This window comes from Ranitomeya imitator, chromosome 1 (assembly GCF_032444005.1).
Source record: "Ranitomeya imitator isolate aRanImi1 chromosome 1, aRanImi1.pri, whole genome shotgun sequence".
NCBI classification, from domain to species: Eukaryota; Metazoa; Chordata; class Amphibia; order Anura; family Dendrobatidae; genus Ranitomeya; species Ranitomeya imitator.
Window position 1 is genome coordinate 1174764674 of NC_091282.1, and position 16146 is coordinate 1174780819.

The following is a 16146-nucleotide window of genomic DNA, read 5'->3' on the forward strand; positions in this document are numbered from 1 at the left end:
ATAATGGTTTGGAATGAACCATCAGGTTTGGTGACCAGGAATAAAGGGGAATAAAATCCCCTTCCTTCCTGATCTTTGGGAACTTCTACCAAAACTTTCTTGGATTGTAAGGACAAGACCTCTAATTCAAGAGCCTCCTGTTGTTCTGGCCCTCTAGGAGATGTTACTATAAATGAATCCTGGGGAATTCGTACAAATTCCAGTTTTAACCCAAAACTTATTAGGTCAAGGATCCACTTGTTTGATGTTATATGTCCATTTCTGAAACAAATTTTTTAGCCTACTGCCAACCTGAGGATTAACGGTACTTACTGCGCTTTGCTGCAAAAGATCCACTAAACAAGGTACCTTTCTGCTTTGTCTTTTGTTTCCCAACGAACTCTCTGGGGTTCAAATGCTTTACTCCTATTAAAAGGTCGTCTTCTAAATGCTCTCCTGTAGGAAGGAAGAGACTGATTAGGGAATCCTTCCTTCCTTCCTTCCTTCCTTCCTTCCTTCCTCCCTCCCTCCCTCCCTTCCTTCCTTCCTTCCTTCTTTCCTTCCTCCCCTTCCTTCCTTCCTTCCTTCCTTCCTTCCTCCCCTCCCTTCCTTCCTTCCTTCCTTCCTTCCTTCCTTCCTTCCTTCCTTCCTTCCTTCCTTCCTTCCTTCCTCCCTTCCCCTCCCTCCCTCCCAGGAACTCACCCTGGCACGGATTTGCACAAAGTTTTGCTTTTGACTGTGCGTCCCCCTTCCAGCTTTTTAACCAGAGTGCTCGCCGGGCTGTGTTTACGAAGCCGGCTCACCTAGCTGCTAAACGCAGGGAATCTGCCCATGCATCCGCCAGAAGTGCCACAGCCTCTTTAATTAGTGGGATTGTAGGCAGAATTTTCTCTGGTTACTTTGCCTCTAATCTGTTCTTCCAATTGATCCACCCAAACTAGTAATGACCTTGCAGTACATGTACTAGAAATGGCTGGTTTGAATGCCCCATGTTGGCCTCCCACGATCTTTTAAGCATGTTTTCTGCCTTACAATCCAGAGGATCCGGTGAGACTCCCGCATCCTCCACTGGTAGCACCAATTGTTCTGATGAGGATGCTACAGCGGCTTCTTCTTTGGGGACCTTAGACCAGGTAGTTAGCTCTTCATCACTAAAGGGATAACACCTTTTGGAGGATGATGGTACAAACTCCCGTAGGTTCTGTTTATCCCACTCCTTTTTGATCAGTTCTTTTATAGTAGAAATTACCGGAAAGGTTCTACGTTTTTTCTGTGCCAGTCCTGCGAACTTTGTCCTGTGCGGATTTAGATCCTTTTGTCAGGGCACCCTGTTGTATTTATGATGGATTTAATTAAATTATATATACTACTATCAGGAAGGCAGAGACCACCTTCATATTCTGATGAACTTGACTGAGACTTTGGAAAATCAGAGGATCTACCCTGAACTTAATCTGAATCTGAACTGGCCATTGGGGAAAAGGATCTACTCAGTGTTTGCCCACTTGTACCGCTGGACTGACCCAAAGCCTGAATTTCTTCTCGAATTATGGCTCTAACATCTGTTGGTGTCATTACCCTTTCTTCTCGTAAGGTCTGATTGATACAGTCTGAGCATGGTTTTTTGATATACAAGTCCGGAAGGGGCTGCATGCATAAGGCACACTTTGTTTATATTTGTGTGTCCTTTTCTTAAGGTACCGTCACACTGGCCAACTTAACAACGATATCGCTAGCGATCCGCGGCGTTGCAGTGTCCCGGCTAGCGATATCGTTGTGTTTGACACGCAGCAGCGATCTGGATCCTGCTGTGACATCGGTGGTCGGAGCAGAAAGTCCAGAACGTGTGTGTGTGTGTGTGTGTGTGTGTTTTTTATTTTGAAATTAAAAGTGGAAAAAAGTGTTGTTGTGTTTTATTTCAAATACAGGACTTTATTCTGGCTTTGTGCTTATTTACCATATAACTATAGGATTAGTAATAGATAGGTGTCTTATAGATGCCCCTCCATTACTAGGCCGTGGGCTTGATGTCGTTTGACAATACAATGGTGACCTCACAAATATTACCTCACTGCCACAGGGCAAGTGGAAAGAGTAGGTCAAAGTGTCAGAATTAGCAACTAATAGAGGCGCCTTTTCTGGGGGCAGTAGGCTTGGGTGGGGGGGGGGGGTATCAATTTCTATGGCTCCTTACCAAACTGAGAAGACCATCCCACAGCTGTCTGCTTTAGCAAGGCTGGTTGTCAAGATTGTAGGGGGACCCAATGTCGTTTTTTTTTTCTTCAAATGCATGGGTACCCCTCTATTCTTAAACCCCAGCTTTGCTAATGCTGACAGCTGAGGGTTGCAGCACGCAGCTGTTGGTTTTACCTGGCTGGTTATCAAAAATTCAGGGGATCCCATGCTGGATTTTTCATTTATTCATGTATTACGCAAGTGGTGTCTGATGAATACTCCCATCAGCCGCCCCCTGCTCTCTCTGTTATTAGTGGCAGCAGGTGTAGGCTGATGGGAATAGTAGTCCCATGAGCTGCCACCTGCTCTTGCTGTTATCAGTTGCATATATCTCCCCTGCTCACGTTGATCTCTGCCAGATCAGGGGAGAATGATGAGTGCAGTCTACAGAACCTGGCGCCAGGGAACAGCGCTAAGTATACTGCTGCTTTCTTGGTGCCAGCAGGTGTGGTACTGATGTTGCACACTGCACTAAACTCTCCCGTACTGTTTTTTGATACCGAAAATATCAGGACATGTGAAACAGGCCTAAGGCTGTACATGCCCTCTTCATTGTTCAAATCTGTGTACACTTAACACTTCCTCTACTGCGATCTCAAAGGTCTTTTTCACAGGTCCGTGGGTAATGGATGTGAAAAATGGTATCTGTGTCATCAGTGTAACATCTGTGTGTTTCACTGATGAATACGTTTTGAAGTTTCTCCTATTCGTTGCAATATTAAGTATGGACAGCACACTTACAACACATGGATGGTGTCCATGTTTTTCATAGACATGTATTGGCGCTTTATATCCATGATACTGGAGGAAAACTGTCATGTGAATATCACCATTGAATAGAATGGATACGTATTCTATCTGAAAAACATGATCGAACATGTGCGTGCAACACGATCAAGGAGGGGCTAACACTCTTCTTGGCAGTGGTAACGTTTCTCCTTGTGGAGAGTGACAAACCGGCTCTGGCATGTCAAGGGAAGGAGGCTTATAGGCCGTGCAATGCTCATCTGAGAAACTTAATATGCAAATTGCCTCTTCAAAGAGGAAGTGGACTTGAACTCTGTAGCGCCACCTTTAAGGAGTCTTGCAATATGATTTAGGATAAGAACCAAATCAGAAAGTAAATTTGCAGACAGTGTTTTGGGGTATTGTCCCTCATCAGTGCAAAGTATGAAAACTGATTTAGCTAGGCGAGTGGCTTTGGACTGAGGTCTAAAGGTACCGTTACACTAAACGATTTACCAACGATCACGACCAGCGATACGACCTGGCTGTGATCGTTGGTAAGTCGTTGTGTGCTCGCTGGGGAGCTGTCACACAGACAGCTCTCTCCAGCGACCAACGATCAGGGGAACAACTTCGGCATCGTTGAAACTGTCTTCAACGATGCCGAAGTCCCCGGGTTACCAGGGTAAACGTCGGGTTGCGAAGTGCAAGGCCGCGCTTAGTAACCCGATATTTACCCTGGTTACCATTGTAAAAGTAGAAAGAAAAAAAACACTACATACTCACACTCCGATGTCTGTCACGTCCCCCGCCATCAGCTTCCCTGCACTGTGTAAGCGCCGGCTGTAAAGCAGAGCGGTGACGTCACCGCTGTGCTCTGCTTTACGGCCGACGCTGACACAGTGCAGGGAAGCTGACGCCGGGGGACGTGACAGACATCAGAATGTGAGTATGTAGTTTTTTTTTTTTTTTTTTTACTTTTACAATGGTAACCAGGGTAACATAGTAACATAGTAACATAGTAACATAGTAACATAGTAACATAGTAACATAGTAACATAGTAACATAGTAACATAGTAACATAGTAACATAGTAACATAGTAACATAGTAACATAGTAACATAGTAACATAGTAACATAGTTAGTAAGGCCGAAAAAAGACATTTGTCCATCCAGTTCAGCCTATATTCCATCATAATAAATCCCCAGATCTACGTCCTTCTACAGAACCTAATAATTGTATGATACAATATTGTTCTGCTCCAGGAGGACATCCAGGCTTCTCTTGAACCGCTCGACTGAGTTCGCCATCACCACCTCCTCAGGCAAGCAATTCCAGATTCTCACTGCCCTAACAGTAAAGAATCCTCTTCTATGTTGGTGGAAAAACCTTCTCTCCTCCAGACGCAAAGAATGCCCCCTTGTGCCCGTCACCTTCCTTGGTATAAACAGATCCTCAGCGAGATATTTGTATTGTCCCCTTATATACTTATACATGGTTATTAGATCGCCCCTCAGTCGTCTTTTTTCTAGACTAAATAATCCTAATTTCGCTAATCTATCTGGGTATTGTAGTTTTCCCATCCCCTTTATTAATTTTGTTGCCCTCCTTTGTACTCTCTCTAGTTCCATTATATCCTTCCTGAGCACCGGTGCCCAAAACTGGACACAGTACTCCATGTGCGGTCTAACTAGGGATTTGTACAGAGGCAGTATAATGCTCTCATCATGTGTATCCAGACCTCTTTTAATGCACCCCATGATCCTGTTTGCCTTGGCAGCTGCTGCCTGGCATTGGCTGCTCCAGGTAAGTTTATCATTAACTAGGATCCCCAAGTCCTTCTCCCTGTCAGATTTACCCAGTGGTTTCCCGTTCAGTGTGTAATGGTGATATTGATTCCTTCTTCCCATGTGTATAACCTTACATTTATCATTGTTAAACCTCATCTGCCACCTTTCAGCCCAAGTTTCCAACTTATACAGATCCATCTGTAGCAGAATACTATCTTCTCTTGTATTAACTGCTTTACATAGTTTTGTATCATCTGCAAATATCGATATTTTACTGTGTAAACCTTCTACCAGATCATTAATGAATATGTTGAAGAGAACAGGTCCCAATACTGACCCCTGCGGTACCCCACTGGTCACAGCGACCCAGTTAGAGACTATACCATTTATAACCACCCTCTGCTTTCTATCACTAAGCCAGTTACTAACCCATTTACACACATTTTCCCCCAGACCAAGCATTCTCATTTTGTGTACCAACCTCTTGTGCGGCACGGTATCAAACGCTTTGGAAAAATCGAGATATACCACGTCCAATGACTCACCGTGGTCCAGCCTATAGCTTACCTCTTCATAAAAACTGATTAGATTGGTTTGACAGGAGCGATTTCTCATAAACCCATGCTGATATGGAGTTAAACAGTTATTCTCATTGAGATAATCCAGAATAACATCCCTCAGAAACCCTTCAAATATTTTACCAACAATAGAGGTTAGACTTACTGGCCTATAATTTCCAGGTTCACTTTTAGAGCCCTTTTTGAATATTGGCACCACATTTGCTATGCGCCAGTCCTGCGGAACAGACCCTGTCACTATAGAGTCCCTAAAAATAAGAAATAATGGTTTATCTATTACATTACTTAGTTCTCTTAGTACTCGTGGGTGTATGCCATCCGGACCCGGAGATTTATCTATTTTAATCTTATTTAGCCGGTTTCGCACCTCTTCTTGGGTTAGATTGGTGACCCTTAATATAGGGTTTTCATTGTTTCTTGGGATTTCACCTAGCATTTCATTTTCCACCGTGAATACCGTGGAGAAGAAGGTGTTTAATATGTTAGCTTTTTCCTCGTCATCTACAACCATTCTTTCCTCACTATTTTTTAAGGGGCCTACATTTTCAGTTTTTATTCTTTTACTATTGATATAGTTGAAGAACAGTTTGGGATTAGTTTTACTCTCCTTAGCAATGTGCTTCTCTGTTTCCTTTTTGGCAGCTTTAATTAGTTTTTTAGATAAAGTATTTTTCTCCCTATAGTTTTTTAGAGCTTTAATGGTGCCATCCTGCTTTAGTAGTGCAAATGTTTTCTTTTTACTGTTAATTGCCTGTCTTACTTCTTTGTTTAGCCACATTGGGTTTTTCCTATTTCTAGTCCTTTTATTCCCACAAGGTATAAACCGCTTACACTGCCTATATAGGATGTTCTTAAACATTTTCCATTTATTATCTGTATTCTTATTTCTGAGGATATTGTCCCAGTCTACCAGATTAAGAGCATCTCTAAGCTGGTCAAACTTTGCCTTCCTAAAGTTCAGTGTTTTTGTGACTCCCTGACAAGTCCCCCTAGTGAAAGACAGGGGGAAATATCAGGTTACTAAGCGCGGCCCTGCACTTCGTAACCCGATGTTTACCCTGGTTACAGGTGAACACATCGCTAGATCGGCGTCACACACGCCGATCTAGCGATGACAGCGGGGTGATCAGCGACCAAAAAAGGTCCTGATCATTCCCCACGACCAACGATCTCCCAGCAGGGGCCTGATAGTTGGTCGCTGTCACACATAAAGATATCGTTAGCGGGATCGTTGCTACGTCACAAAAAGCGTGACGTTGCAACGATATCGTTAACGAAATCGTGTGAAGGTACCTTCAGGAGTAACTGTTTACCTTGTGGAGAGTGCCATGCTGGCTCTGGCATGCCACGGTAAGGAAGCTTATTCGCTGTGCAATGCTCCTCATGACAAGGTTTATGTAACGTAGTACAGCTCTACTTAATAGTATTAAACGAACGATCATATTAGTAAAGGGCAATTTCGTACTGAGACTAAGTGGGGAAAAATAAAGCCCAATAAAATGAATAAAATAAAAAAAAGTAATGAAAAAATATTTTGCAAAGTAAGAAAAACATTATTTTTGTGAAACTAAAAGTACACAAGTGGTAGCGCAATGTTCAAAATATCTCAATCTATAAAAATGTCCAATTTTTCATCTTTACAGTAAGCACCGCAAAATATAGCTTTTTTTTATTATGCTAAATATTGAACAAAATGTTATCAAAAGAGAAAACAAGAAAAATAAAATGGTATTACTGAAATTAACCTCATTCCACAAAAAAGGAGCCCTCATACGACGGTCATCTAACTTTATTTAAAAAAAATAAATAAATACATTTTAGTGTGCAAATATAGCAGAACATTAAGGCTCCATAAATATTATCGCAGTGGTCATACTGACTCAAATAATACTTTTCTTATCACTTTTTACCACTCTGTGGATAGTGACAGTGGTTTCAAACACGCTGCCCTTGTGTTGTAAACCACCCCCTGGACTCCATTGTGCTGTCCCTCCAGCTCCTCAGACCATTGCGTCCAGTCTGTCTGCACGGCAATACCTATACCAGCCACGGGCATATTGGAGACCAGCCGCTGACATCTGCGTCTCACTCGCCGCCACCCATGACGTATCTGTGATTCTCAGCTGTGGATGAGGAACAGGATGCTGTACGCTGAGCGAACGAGGGCAGGAGCGAAGATTTTTATTTTTTCTGTATGTAAAAAATGGAACCAGTATGGAGGACGCTACTACAAGAAGGGGACCAGGATGGGGGACGCTACTACAAGAAGGGGACCAGGATGGGGGACGCTACTACAAGAAGGGGACCAGGATGGGGGACGCTACTACAAGAAGACCAGGATGGGGGACGCTACTACAAGAAGGGGACCAGGATGGAGGACGCTACTACAAGAAGGGGACCAGGATGGAGGACGCTACTACAAGAAGGGGACCAGGATGGGGGACGCTACTACAAGAAGGGGACCAGGATCGGGGACGCTACTACAAGAAGGGGACCAGGATGGGGGACGCTACTACAAGAAGACCAGGGTGGGGGACGCTACTACAAGAAGGGGACCAGGATGGGGGACGCTACTACAAGAAGGGGACCAGGATGGGGGACGCTACTACAAGAAGACCAGGATGGGGGACGCTACTACAAGAAGGGGACCAGGATGGAGGACGCTACTACAAGAAGGGGACCAGGATGGAGGACGCTACTACAAGAAGGGGACCAGGATGGGGGACGCTACTACAAGAAGGGGACCAGGATGGGGGACGCTACTACAAGAAGGGGACCAGGATGGGGGACGCTACTACAAGAAGGGGACCAGGATGGGGGACGCTACTACAAGAAGACCAGGGTGGGGGACGCTACTACAAGAAGGGGACCAGGATGGGGGACGCTACTACAAGAAGGGGACCAGGATGGAGGACGCTACTAGAAGAAGGGGACCAGGGTGGGGGACGCTACTAGAAGAAGGGGACCAGGGTGGGGGACGCTACTAGAAGAAGGGGACCAGGATGGGGGACGCTACTAGAAGAAGGGGACCAGGATGGAGGACGCTACTACAAGAAGGGGACCAGGATGGAGGACGTTACTACAAGAAGGGGACCAGGATGGCAACATTATTGCAGGAAGGGGGACATTACTGCAAAATGGGCACCAGGATGGGGGACATTTCTGCAGGATGGGGGACATTTCTGCAAGATGGGGATCAGGATGGGAGGACATTAGTGCGGCCCATTTTCCCAGCTCAGTTTGAGACTCCTTGTTTAAAAGACAAAATAAAATCATTCCACCCAAAATTCAGGAAATAAGTCATAACTCACAGAATATGGTGATGCAAAAACAAATACATTTTTTTCTAAAGTATTTTTAGTGTGAAAAAGAGAATTTTCTCCAAAAATTGAAATTTTAAAATTTACAAGATGCCTGGCAAACTAAAACAAACCAAAAAAACCATCCTTCAAAAAAACAATCCCTTAATTGAATGTGTTATCAGGTATTCCACGTTTAAAAAAAAAAAAACCCAAAGCAAAAAGGCCTCCCCTTCGAAGCCCTGTAACATTGCTAGAGAGCAGAGGGGAGAACCAACTTGAGGCCGGGGTCACGCTAGCGTAGAATACGGAAGAGTTCTGTACAAGAAAACGTCGCATAGCACTCGGACCATTGTTAATGTATGGGATCGCTCATATCACCGTTTTCACTCAGGCATATTCTACGTGCGTGTAAAATCATAGCATGCTGCGATTTGTACTCGTATATTGTCTGAGACTTGCCAATGCACGCCTATGGGTGCGAGAGAAAAAAATCGCACACCACACGGACCATTCGTCTAGCTTGTGACAAATGCGCACACCTAAACCTCATTTTAGCCCACTGAGCCATTAAATTCAATGGGGAAAAGCTATGAGAAATGTAAAGCCATACTCATGTCATACGGATATAAAGATACGAGAAAATCGCATTGCAAACACATTACAAATGGATGACCATACGGAGGACACTTGTGCGACTCTCGGCAGGGAGACTCGGACTGATTTTTCCATACTTTCTGTGACCCTGGCCTAGAGGTGTTCTCTGGGATCTAATGATTGATCAATCCGGATGGGTCATCAGTATGGGATATTTGGGGTCTGACATTAGACGCCCACCAATCAACTGACAACTGCTCTGGCAGCAGAAGGAGTTCAGCAATATATCGGCAGAACACAACTGCTCCAAACATTGCTAGTGGCCGTAAATGTGTACTATGTGTTATCTTATACTGCAGTGAACGTAGAGCAAATTTCAGCTGCTTGGGGGGGATCAAATATTTAGATTTTATTATCAATTTCTGTTCTTTGCACTATGTATTGCTCACTAAAATGGCACACTGCAATATCCAAAATTTGTGCACTATTTTCTCAAACATGCCTTGTGGGACAAAAATGCTCATGGCATCCTCTACAATTCCATGGCGGATTTAGTTTCTGAAATTGGGTCCCTTTTTTAGGAGTTTTCTGCTGTTCTTCTTTTCTTGCACCCCCCCCCCCCCAACTATTACTTCCAAATTTCTGCTACAAAAGTCAAATGGCAATACTTCCTTTCTAAGTCCCACCTTATGCATTATGCAGTTGTTTCTGATCACATGCTGGGTATTGCCTCATATTGGAAATGTTAATTGTAAGGGTCCATTTTCTCGTATTATCCCTTATGAAAAATTTGGGACTTAACTTCATAGTGGGAATAATTTAGTTTTTTATTTTCATGACCCAGCATTGTAAAATTCTGGGAAGCACACTGCACATATGGGTTCACAATGCTCATTTGATCCCTAGATGAATTCCTTAAGGAGTGTGGTTTCCAAAATGATCTGATATAGGGTTTTTTTGCTAGTTTTGACACCTGAAATGTGACATGGCGTCCATAGTCTATTTCAGCCAAAAGCCAAATAGTGCGCCTTCCTTTCCAAGCTGGGACATGTGGCCAAGCTGTAGTTGCTGACCACAAATGGGAGCATCTGCGCACTCAGGAGGAATTGAATTATAGAATTTTTGGGTTTATTTTCTTTTGCTACCTGTGTGAAAAAGAAAGATTGGGGGAGTTAAAACAATGTTTTCATAGAGTTTTTTTTAAATCTTTTTGGCACCACCTGCTTGTCCAAAAAAGCTCTGCACTCTAAATTACCTGAGAGTTGTAATTTTACTTAATTTTCACTTGTGGAAGGATTTCTGCTGTTTCAGAACCTTGGAACTGCGCCATGGCATCCACAATCTATTCTAATGTTTGTTGAACTAAAGTGAATAAATCCAGCTAAAGCAGAAGACTGTTCAGGAAAGTTTGAACTCTGCCGTGGTTTTTTTTTTTTTTTTTTTTTTCCCCCCCTCAAGTGTCTTATTTTACTGTCAGTTTCTAAGGTTGTTGTGACTGTTTTGCCAATCAACTTTTTTTTTTTTTTTGGATCGTTTTTCCATGTGTTTTTTTGAGTTTTATTTCCATAGTGTTTTTTTTCTCCAGGGCGTCCCTCATGACGGCACGATAGGAGGTAGTCCTTCTCATCATCTAGGGACAGGAAACACACGAGAGGTTAAAAGCCCACCCTATCACCTCTCCATCTCACCCTTGGTGTTTTTCCTTTCCCTAGCAGGACAGACACAGGAGAAGATGTTCTTTGGGAGCTCAGGGGAATCGTAGGGGATCCAGCTCTTCCCTTCCTTCTATGAAGAGACTCCAGCTTGATACCTCACTGGGTATGGGTTCCTCAGCCAGCTTAGTAGAACAGGAAGTGGCTCCTGGTTTTGCTGCATCCCACTGTGGAGGGCTCTCAGCATCACTCTCCATCCCCTGGGCGCACATCCAGTGACACATGTGTTCCAAGGTGGAACGTATTTCTGGTTTCCAGAGGATTCTGCCGCATGTATGTGTGTGTTCGTTCCAGAGTGGAAGTCACTTCCTGTTTCAAGGGGAACACGGGAAAGGGATGACAAAGCGTACATTCCAGTGTGGAATGCAAGGAATTATGGCCGATGAGCATACTATGCACGTGCGACAAGTTAAGACCCTATAAAAGCGTGGTTGGAGAGGTAATTGCTGTGCACAGTCTGACCACGGATGCTGATCCCACATGCTCAGACACCGTCCGAACAATTTTGGGGCATTGTAAGTTTTATAAATGTCCGGCACGTAACACCAAACTGCAAGAGACACAGAAAGCAATTGTGTGGAATGTATAATGAAAGTCCTTAAAGAGTTACAAACTTCATTTATGACCCACATGCGATCCAAGGATCAGGGAGGAAGTACAGAGCACTGTTTCCAGTCTTGTACCCCCTCAGACATTTCAGAGCACATCCCATCACAAAAAGGTTACGATATACGGGAGATGGTGGAATCTTCAGAGCAGGAAACGTGTTCTTATTACTCTGATCAGGACCTAGAAGACAGAGGTTACACCCCAGATCCCCTTCGAGGAAAGAAATATTATCTGAGGACACTAATGATTTGTTAAATGCAGTGCGGAGTACCATGAGGATTGAAGAAACTTGGGTGGCGTACTCGATACAGGACGGGATGTTTGGAGGACTGAGAACCCACAAACCGTGTTCCCAGTGAAGAACATATAAAGGACATGATTATTGAAGGGGAAGGTTACAGATTAAAATTTACCCAGGCCCCCACACCCCCCTCCAAAAGTTTCCCCTCGCCATACCTCAATTTCAAAACTCCAGGAGATACCAGGAATCTGATAGTCCAGAGCAGTCATTCCAGTATCCTACTTAGAAATTGGTCAGGGTGCTATTCAACTCTGTTCTCCATAAAGAAACCTTCAGGAAAATAATGTACCATTATAAACCTGAAGGCCCTAAATCAGTGGGTCATGTACAGGACGTACAAAATGGAGACTATAAAATCAACTTTCCCGTTAATATAGAGGGACTCAGTAATGTGCATATTAGATCTAAAAGAGGCATATCATGTTGCCATCCACCCCCCTTGTCAACAATTCCTGAGGTTTGCATTGGAGTATCAGGGAATAATCCACCACTTCCAGTGCCTACTGTCCAGCTTGTCTTTGGCACCTCGTATTTTTTACAAAAATAATGATGGAGATGGTGGCTTTCGTGAGATAGAAAGGGATGATTTTGTCCCATACTTGGACAATCTTTTCTTGGTGGCGGACTCTTTGACTAATCTCAATCAGCATCTCACTGAAACTATCCTCACTCTAAGAAATCTAGGGTGATTCATCAATTGGAAGAAGTCCAATTTAAAACTAGACACGCGGAAAGTATTTGTACTCCTCTACTCCCGTCTCAGAATATCCTTTCTACTCATTATAAGAATTCAGTAAATCGGAAACAGAGCGCTACGTACCAGATACCAGGACAGTCTCACGGGTCAACATGTAAAGATTAGTGATGAGTGAATATACTCGTTGCTCAAGATTTCCCGAGCACGCTCAGGTGACCTCCGAGTATTTTTTATTTTTTTTAGTGCTCGGAGATTGTTTTCCTCACTGCAGCTGAATGATTTACATCTCTTAGCCAGATTGATTACATGTGGGGTTTCCCTAGCAACCAGGCAAACCCCACATGTACTTATCATGGCTAACAGATGTAAATTATTCAGCTGCGGCGATGAAAACTAAATCTCTGAACACTAAAAAATATGAGGTCACCTGCTCATCACTACTAAAGATCCTATCCGACAAAATCACAGCAGTTTCCTTTGTCCGGTATGAGGGAGGCCAGGAAGGTCATCTTCTGTGGGCCCTAGCTTGACAAATATTTCAGTGGACGGAGAAGACCATCCTTTTTATTTCAGCGGTCTACTTGCAGGGCTCCCAAAACAAATGTGTAGAATCTCAGCAGGAAGATCGTATGGGCCTCTGAATGGGAGTTAAACACGAATGTATTTCATCAGCTGACCCAGCTTGGAGTGCCCCCTGTTCGCAACTCGGAAAAATACGAAAGTGACATATTTATTTTCCATAAATCCAGAAGACAATCCGGAGAGTGTGGATGCCCTGTTTCAAAAGCTGGAACGGAAATCTATGATATGCTTTTCCATTAATCCCAAGGGTCTTGATGAAAATCTAGGAAAATCGAGCTACAGTAATCTGATCTCCCTCTTCTGGCCAAAGAAGTTTGTTTCCCATATTAAACCACATGGCTCTAGAGGATCCACTTCCCCTTCCAGAGATGCAAGTCCTTCTGTCAAAGGGTCCCCTCATACATCAGGATATACCCTGACAACTTGGATCCTGAGAGGCAGATCTTAATCTCTAAAGGTTTGATGGATTGAGTTGTTACAGCAATGCAGGAAACTAGTTACGTCAGCTATTTATTCTAAAATATTAAGTTTTGCCACATGTAAAGCGCCATGGAATAAATGGCGCTATAAAATGTATAATAATGATAATGTCAGAGAATTCATGGGGGACCCTTCCCAGTTTGACACTACCAAGATTCTAGAACTTCTACAGCCAGGATTTGAAAAAGGTGTTAAGACTTAGCATGCTTAAAGTTCTGATCTGAACCATAAGTACCTTTTTTAGCCTACCCGCTAGCAAACCATCCCTAGATTGCTAGGTTTTCTAAAGTGATCACCAGACTTAGACCTACGATTAGGAAGTCTGTACCACAGTGGGATCTAAATTTAGTACTGGGTGCTTTATGTATGTCTCCCTTTGAGCCTCAGGTTTTCCATGCTTTATATGAAGACAATATGCCTAGTAGTCACTTTGGCAAAGATCGTGGAAGAGATCCAGGCCTCATCAGTGAGGGATCTCTATCTTTGCATTCTAGCAGCTTGGATAGTACTCAAACTTGACCCATTGTTTCTTCCAATACAAACCTAAACCAGGAGATCATTCCACCTTCCTACTGTCAGCACTCAAGGAATGAGAAGGAGAGATTGTTCCATGCACTGGACATAAGGAAGCTGGCTATACATTATGTTGAAGCTATGGAACCCTGGAGACCAGGCTCAAACATTTATTCAGTTGTCAGGCAGGAACAAAGGCAAGAAGACCTCAAAAGCGACTTTAGCCAGGTGGATCACTTCCACCATTTCCCTGGCATATGAATCAGAAGGGAAAATCGTCTGGAGGACAATAAGGCACAGTCCACTCGGACAATTTCTTGGGCCGAGAGGGCAGGAGCCTCTGTGGACCAGATCTGTAGAGCAGCAACCTGTTCTAGTTTAAGAATCTTCTGTAAACACTACAAGCTGGGCATATTATCAGGTCAACAGTTAGCCTATGGAAGGAAAGTCCTTCATGCAGTGGTCTCATCCTAAAATCCATTTAATTTGGCATTTCTCCTGTTGTGCTGTCATGAGGGACATCCTGGAAAAGTAGGAATTAGTCCTACCGATAATTATATTTCAGGAATCCATCATGACCGCAACCTTCCATTCCCTCCTTTGAATTCCTTGTACTTATGTGAAGTTAATTTTACTGAATTTTATCACACAAATGTTAACTTGCATCCATCCTCGTGTGGCGATTGGTAAAACACTGAGGGTTGGTAGGAGGGGTCTTTTAACCACCCGTGTGTCTCCTGTTCCTAGAGAGAAAGAAGGCTTACCCCCTGTCGTTCTGTCATGATGGACTCCTGGAAATATAATTACTGGTAGGACTAATTCCTACTTTTTTTTTTTTTATTTTTTTTATGACTCCATTGAATAATGAAGAAAATGCTGTTTAAAAAAAAAATGGCGAAATGCTCCAAAGGACGTCCGGGCATGTTTTTGAAGCTTTCCTGTTGATTTGTATTGTAAAGTACAGAGCGGCTTCCAAGCAGAAAATTCCAGAAGGATGGAAGTCACTACTTTTAACCGGTTGGCCTTTTTAGAAATCTGAAGTGGTTACTAGACGTTCAAAAGCCTGAAAATGTGAAGTTGTTTTTACATAGAAATTAATTTATTCATTCTTGAGTGTTTTCTGATATGTTTTTCACGCTCTTGATGTGGTAGACATCGTGTGCATATACCCTTATATTTTTCTACTTTCCTTAAAATCCATGATTTTGCAATATTCTTGAAGCAGAAGACCTACAGTCTATAATTGTCACTTGCTGGATACACATATGATGCAATTTGTTGAATAACTGCTATTGATTTTTGTCACGTGCTAATTATTTTTTTATTTTTACTCTTGTAGGACGTTTTTTAAATGGACCGCTGGGACTAACCGGCCCAAATCTGGCAGTCTTATACAAGTGATCACCGAAAAGGGGAAAACTGAGCTTGTTCCTGCCCAGCTGTAATGACGGCCTGGAGAATCTTTGATCTGTAAACTGATCATTTCTTTACGGTTCCATCCTATTTTCTCCACTATTTCCTTAAGTGCAGTTACAATTTTTTTTTAACCTGTCTGTGGATTATATATTTCTGATAACGCTATAGATCTCATGTGATAGTGAATTAAAAACCAAAATGATACAATTTATAATACATCACAGTTTTAGGAATTGTGTGTTTTCTATTACTATTTCTGGATTTATTTTTTATTAAGGTGAACCCGGAAGCAAGATCCCACTTTCCTAATTGCTGATTTGCTTAATGTGGTTCTCTTATCAGAGACTACCACGATCACTGTGGTCTGTGTCTTGACGCAAGCACCTTTTCAAGAGAGTCTGGGAAGAAACTGAGTAAACCCGTGCAAACTCTGGAGAACATACAAACTCCATGCAGAATATTTCCATGGTTGGATTCATGCCAACGATGCCAGTGCTGTAACGATACAGTGGTAACCACGGACCCGCTAGACGTCTAAGCCTGCAAGAAAGGGATAAAAAGCAGCTCTCTGTTCTGGCTTATTGAGCGTCCATGTGCTTTTATAGGTCATGAGTAGAGTTGAGCGAATAT

The 16146-nt window shown here is 43.1% G+C and overlaps 1 protein-coding gene across 1 annotated transcript in view; it reads left to right on the plus strand.

Moving 5' to 3' along the window:
- The window catches only part of QDPR (quinoid dihydropteridine reductase), a 34813-nt gene extending 19064 nt beyond the window's left edge, over positions 1-15749 (plus strand). Inside the window, exon 7 of the mRNA XM_069744697.1 lies at positions 15440-15749. Within this exon, the coding sequence (XP_069600798.1) occupies positions 15440-15545 (106 nt within the window). The 3' untranslated portion in view covers positions 15546-15749. The remainder of the gene's footprint in view (positions 1-15439) is intronic.
- The last annotated feature ends 397 nt before the right edge of the window (positions 15750-16146 follow it).